Genomic DNA, 6,173 nt, shown 5'->3' with positions numbered 1-6,173 from the left:
TTTTCATTATGACATTGTTTTCATTACACATTTCCCCCCAATTTTTTATTATTAACATTATTTTGTAATTCTAGATGTTCTCAATGGTTACTCCAATGAATTAAAAATGAATACGGTACTAAAATGATTTTTATTTTAAACGGCTTAACAAAACCAAAACAACCACAGTTACCATAATGTTTAAACACATGACAGTTTTATTTACAGTAATATTTCTTATTTTTTATTCTTGTGATTTTTAGAATGAAGTACAATACTTTTTTAGAAAGAAGATACAGAATTGTTCGTTCAATACCAAAAAGTATAGATAAAAATGATTTGAGTTCATTAAAAATGGACTAATTTTCTCAAATATTTTATACTCATTAGGCTACAATATATGTGTGCAAAAAATTATATATATGCATATAATTGCCATAATGTTTAATATTTTATGGTTTTATTTAGAATAATATTTCTTATTTTTTTCTTGTGATTTTTAAAATAAAGTATGACCTAGACAAAATGCGAAAAATGTAGATTAAACACATTGTTCATTCCATTCATACCAAAAAGTATAAATAAATATAGTTTTGAGTTAATTAAAAACAGACTGTTTTTCTCAGATATGTGACCCTGGAGCACAAAAGCAGTCTTAAGTCGCTGGGGTATATTTGTAGCAATAGCCAAAAATACATTGTATGGGTCAAATTTATAGATTTTTCTTTTATGCCAAAAATCATTAGGATATTAAGTAAAGATCATGTTCCATGAAGATATTTTGTAAATTTCCTGCTGTAAATATATCAAAACTTCATTTTTGATTAGTAATATGCATTGCTAAGAACTTCATTTGGACAACTTTAAAGGCCATTTTCTCAATATTTAGATTTTTTTGCACCCTCAGATTCCAGATTTTCAAATAGTTGTATCTCAGCCAAATATTCCTATCCTATAATAGTCCTATCCTAACAAACCATACGTCAATGGAAAGCTTATTTATTCAGCTTTCAGATGATGTATAAATCTCAATTTCGAAAAATTGACCCTTATGACTGGTTTTGTGCTCCAGGGACACATATGTGTGTGTGCTGTGTATTTTTATGCTTATTAGACTGTCACATGATTAAATTAGAAACATGTTAACTGCAAACTCTATTGAAAGTGAAGTCAGTTTTCATAATAATCTGTCTCTCTGTATTGACGTGTGTGTGTCAGATATACGGTGGCATGTGGGCGAAGCTGCAGCGCGCTGTGGCCATATGGAGCGGCTTTGGCATGACGCTCACCGGAGTGCAGACGTGTGGAGATTACATGTTCAGCGGACACACTGTCGTTCTCACCATGCTCAACTTCTTCGTCACTGAATGTAAGTTCACACACATTGGTTCCTGCTGTTTTCTGTGTGGAGCGTGGTGTTTGAGATCCTCCCTCCGTCTGCAGACACGCCGCGCAGCTGGAACTTCATCCACACGCTCTCCTGGGTCCTCAACCTGTTCGGCATCTTCTTCATCCTGGCAGCACACGAGCACTACTCCATCGACGTCTTCATCGCCTTCTACATCACCACCAGACTCTTCCTGTACTACCACACGCTGGCTAACACTCGCGCCTACCAGCAGAGCCGCCGCGCACGCATCTGGTTCCCCATGTTCTCCTTCTTCGAGTGCAATGTTAACGGACCTGTTCCAAACGAGTACTGCTGGCCATTCGCTCGCCCCGGCTTCCTCAGACGCCTCATCGGCTGATTCTCCACAGACGCTGCTGATTCTTGTGTTGCCATGATGAAGAGGAGGCCAAAACCTCTCGATCAACACACTCTCTCACTCTCTCTCACACTCACTTGCGCACACACACACACTCTTGCACACACACACACACACACTCGCACACACACACACACTCTCGCACACGCACACACACACACACGCACACTCTCACACACACACGCACACTCTCACACACTCACGCAGACACTCACGCACACACACACGTTTTCTCCAGTAGCTGCCATCTTTAAAGGGATTTCTGTGCTGCATACTGGCTTATTTGGAAACATTTACGTTCTTTATTTAATGCGAAACTAAAACTACTAAACTGGAACTACGGAAGTCTTGCTTTTCCTGTTGACTGGGAAACTTTTAGGCCTCTTAAAATGGTTTGCAAGACATGTTGGCAGTATTCGTTTCACCTAGTTTCATAATAATACTGTAGATACTTGACGTTGTAAACTCCTCGTTTCTCCCAAAGACATTTCAGATTTTTAGCGTTGTAACGATACTGACACGATCAACCTTTGAAGCAATATGAAACCTCTTACTGTTCTCTTAAAAGGTTTTGTTTGAAACCAGATGGTTTTAATTGAATTATGATCGTCACATTGGTCTTATTGCCATTATTGTTGCTATTTTCATAGTGCGGATTTTATTTTGGCAGTATTAGTGTCCATAAGGAATGACAAAGTGAAAATACTGTGTTTAAGACTTAAATTTATCCTCTGTATTTCAGTGAATCTCACAAAATCGGTCATTTCACAGATATATACTGTATATATGTTTGTCCATACATATACACACATATACATTTTTAATATTATAACATTTAATAAAAATTTAATTAATAAAACGAGCCAAGTTTATTTATTTATTTATTTATTTATATATAAATATTATTATTATTATTATAAAAATCATTAGTATAAATTTAAAATGAGTCAGAAAATGAGTAACTGCAGAAGTTGTCCTCTAGTGTTATTTTATGTAATAAATTGCATACATTTACATTAAAAATATTTATATTTTATTAAAAAATGTGTTCACTGATACTTTTCGAGCTGTAGTTTAGGCATGTTATTTAATTGTGTGTACTGTGTACATTTTCTTTGCAGTTGAAAAAGATCATATAATTAAATTAAGTAAAATTGTAATAAAATATAATAATTAATGGAATATAATAAAAAGTTGATAACATTAAAATTCAATAAAATGATGGTTCATTCATCACACTGGAAATGGAAGAAACCGTTGGATGCATTGCATTGTGGGTTGCAGTATTCAACGTAGTATGCAGTAGTTTGTTCAGGTCAATACATATACACACATATACATTTTTAATATTATAACATTTAATAAAAATTTAATTAATATTGATTTTTTTTTTTTGCATTTTGACATTTCCCCTCTTTTATTATTATTATTTTGTAATTCTTTGTGGATATATATATAAATAAATAAATAAATAAATAAAAACTGAAACAAGTGATGTTTAAATATTTTTAAATTGTAAAATGTCTTATTTTTAGAGTGAAGTATGACCCTGGCAGGTTTTGTGAGATTCATGCTGTGTTTTGTCATTGTTAATAATGAGTATATTGTAAAAGAAATCTCGCCAAACTCTGGAAAGAAGATGAGGTGTTTTGAAAAAGATCATATAATTAAATTAAGTAAAATTGTAATAAAATATAATAATTAATGGAATATAATAAAAAGTTGATAACATTAAAATTCAATAAAATGATGGTTCATTCATCACACTGGAAATGGAAGAAACCGTTGGATGCATTGCATTGTGGGTTGCAGTATTCAACGTAGTATGCAGTAGTTTGTTCAGGTGTTCAATGCATACTACGTTTCGCATGCAGGGTTTGTTTTGCACTGATCCTGGAGAAATGGAGTCTCATTGTAAAATGTCTTATTTTTAGAGTGAAGTATGACCCTGGCAGGTTTTGTGAGATTCATGCTGTGTTTTGTCATTGTTAATAATGAGTATATTGTAAAAGAAATCTCGCCAAACTCTGGAAAGAAGATGAGGTGTTTTTTAGCAGCATCATTCCTGTTGCCGATGACCTTTGAAATGTGACTCTGTCTTTATACGAACATTTGTTTTTCATCGATGTCCTGATTTATGTTCAGATTTACTGTATATGACGGTAATGACGGTACAGTTACTTGTTGAATGTTTACAATTGACTGATTGTAAAACACGTGCAGAATGAGGAAAATCATGCTGTGCTCATCTTATTTCGACGATTTCGAGTGTATTTATAGATCTCTCGTTGAGCACAGAGGATTGACTGACCTCACACGAGTTTGATGGAGATGTACAGAATCATAAGGAATTATTGTGTATTATAATGTTCATTGCTCAGAACTCCTCTGAAACATTTCCCTGAATCGAAAGCTAGATTAAGCAAACTACAAAATATTTTAAAATTTTAAAAGGTAGCTTGGGAATGAAGAATCTAGTTTGCCGCTTTCGTCTTCTGATTCGCCAAATAATTGATATACTTCATTTTCCAGTGGTTTTCACACACTCCATACGCTTCATAACACGATCTTTAAAACATGAACTCATACAGATGACGAGCAGATGATCATTGTGCTTGAAAATGCCATTCAGCCTCTTATGGACTTTGGTTAGGCCTGGAAGTGTATTTTTGAAGATTTGAGTGAATATTGTGTTTGATTGGATACAGATGGGATTTTGGATGCTCTGGATTTGTTTGGTTGCTCACCATTTGTCTGCCATCATCAATAAAATTTACAGATTAAACTGAAATGAGAAAAGTGGAGTTTCTGTCGTGCCAAACAGCCCTTTTAGGATGATAATAATAATAATAAAAATGAGCATAACAGCTAGTCTTTGGGTCCTGATCACCCCATTCTAAAATTTAAAAGACAGCTATATTTTTTAATGTATGAAAATCCAATTTAAACTGTGAAAAAATTATAATATAAATATGTGTAACATACGATGTAAACATTTTAATTTTTTCCTATTTTCTTTAACATTTATATTTCTTCATTTTAATCCATCTTCATTTTTTTTTATTTTAATATTTTTATTCATGTAGTTTTATTTATTTGTTTAATCTTATTTTTATGTTTTTACACTGTTTCTTTTCTCCTAGCACTTCCTTGTAGCCCCCTGAATAATAATAAAATAAATATAATATAAATATAAATGTAAAATAAATGTCGGACTTTCCCTATTTCAATATAATTTTATCATAATAAAAATAATAGTTATTTTTTTTATTATTAATAATAATAATAATTATTATTATTATTATCACTAACTCATTTGAAAGAGGCAAATTCTGACATTTACTTTATATTCTACATTTCTTCTATATTATTATTATTATTATTAGACATTCAGAATATAAAGTGAATGTCAGAAAATGACTGTTAACAACAGTTTTTCCAGGTCCTTATTTTCATAATAAATGATGCATATTTGCATAAAAATACGCCAATTTTAAATGAAGTAAAAGTAATAAGTCAATAATATAATTGTTATTATTATAAACGTTTACAATATAAATAAATGTCAGAAATGCATATTTATTGATCATGTATTATATTTATTTTATAATCAAATGTTTGTTTGTTTGTTTTGACATTGCTTCCCGAGCTCTCCGTTGCTATGGTTGCGGTCCTGTATCTGATGATCCGGTCAACTTCATTTACTCCTCAGCTGCAACCACGGCGCTGCTGTTTTGAGTAATGCTAAATGTATCTAAATGTCCCATATGTATGTATTAACACAAAATAATCAATTCAGAAATTAATTTTTATGTACTCTTAACAAAATAATCCAGTCGGAGCTGCTGATCATGTAATTTGAGTCAGGCATTATTCGGGTCGTGGCTCAGGGGTCCTGAAGCTGCTGTGTTATATTAGCGTTAGCCTGTAGCCCGACGCGTGAGTCTCCTTCATCTGTCGCCGGTTTCTCCGTGTCCCGGTTCTGCTCACGGGTTCTGCTCACGGGTTCTGCTCACGCGTTCACCGGTTAGTGCCGTTCAGAGCTTCCGAGTCTCTTCTGTCTCTGTGTTTGCTGATGTGAGGCTGGGCTTTAAAATGAACATTTATGTTGGTCCAGGCCTCTTCGAACCGAACCAGCGCTCAACCGATAAATGTGGACATGTCTGCGACAGACTTTATTATTATTGATGATTATTATTATTACTGCAACAGATCATTATAATTATTGTATTTTTATATTGTTATGAATAATTGTTATTATTATACATATTATAAATTATTATAAATGTAGAATGTATAGTTGTAAGATGTCAGAAAATTATTATACAGAATAACTTTTTCCAGTTTTGAATATTGTCCTCTTGTGTTATTTCATTTAATAAATGACATACATCTACATACATTTTAAATTATCATTTTTAATGTGTT

At 32.7% G+C, this 6,173-nt stretch overlaps 2 protein-coding genes across 2 annotated transcripts in view; both read left to right on the top strand.

Moving 5' to 3' along the window:
- LOC107676412 (sphingomyelin synthase-related protein 1-like) overlaps positions 1-1,858 on the top strand; it is a 14,188-nt gene extending 12,330 nt beyond the window's left edge. The window contains exons 6-7 of the mRNA XM_016470950.1: positions 1,198-1,348; positions 1,423-1,858. Of these exons, the coding sequence (XP_016326436.1) occupies positions 1,198-1,348; positions 1,423-1,727 (456 nt within the window). The 3' untranslated portion in view covers positions 1,728-1,858. The remainder of the gene's footprint in view (positions 1-1,197; positions 1,349-1,422) is intronic.
- Positions 1,859-5,628: 3,770 nt separating this feature from the next.
- LOC107676431 (voltage-dependent anion-selective channel protein 2-like) overlaps positions 5,629-6,173 on the top strand; it is a 10,247-nt gene continuing 9,702 nt past the window's right edge. The window contains exon 1 of the mRNA XM_016470977.1: positions 5,629-5,771. The gene's annotated coding sequence lies outside the window, so the exon portion shown is untranslated. The remainder of the gene's footprint in view (positions 5,772-6,173) is intronic.

Source organism: Sinocyclocheilus anshuiensis, unplaced genomic scaffold, assembly GCF_001515605.1.
Source record: "Sinocyclocheilus anshuiensis isolate Anshui unplaced genomic scaffold, SAMN03320099.WGS_v1.1 scaffold2270, whole genome shotgun sequence".
Classification (NCBI taxonomy): domain Eukaryota; kingdom Metazoa; phylum Chordata; class Actinopteri; order Cypriniformes; family Cyprinidae; genus Sinocyclocheilus; species Sinocyclocheilus anshuiensis.
Note: the sequence above shows the minus strand (reverse complement) of the source record. Positions and strands in the feature narration are given on the sequence as shown.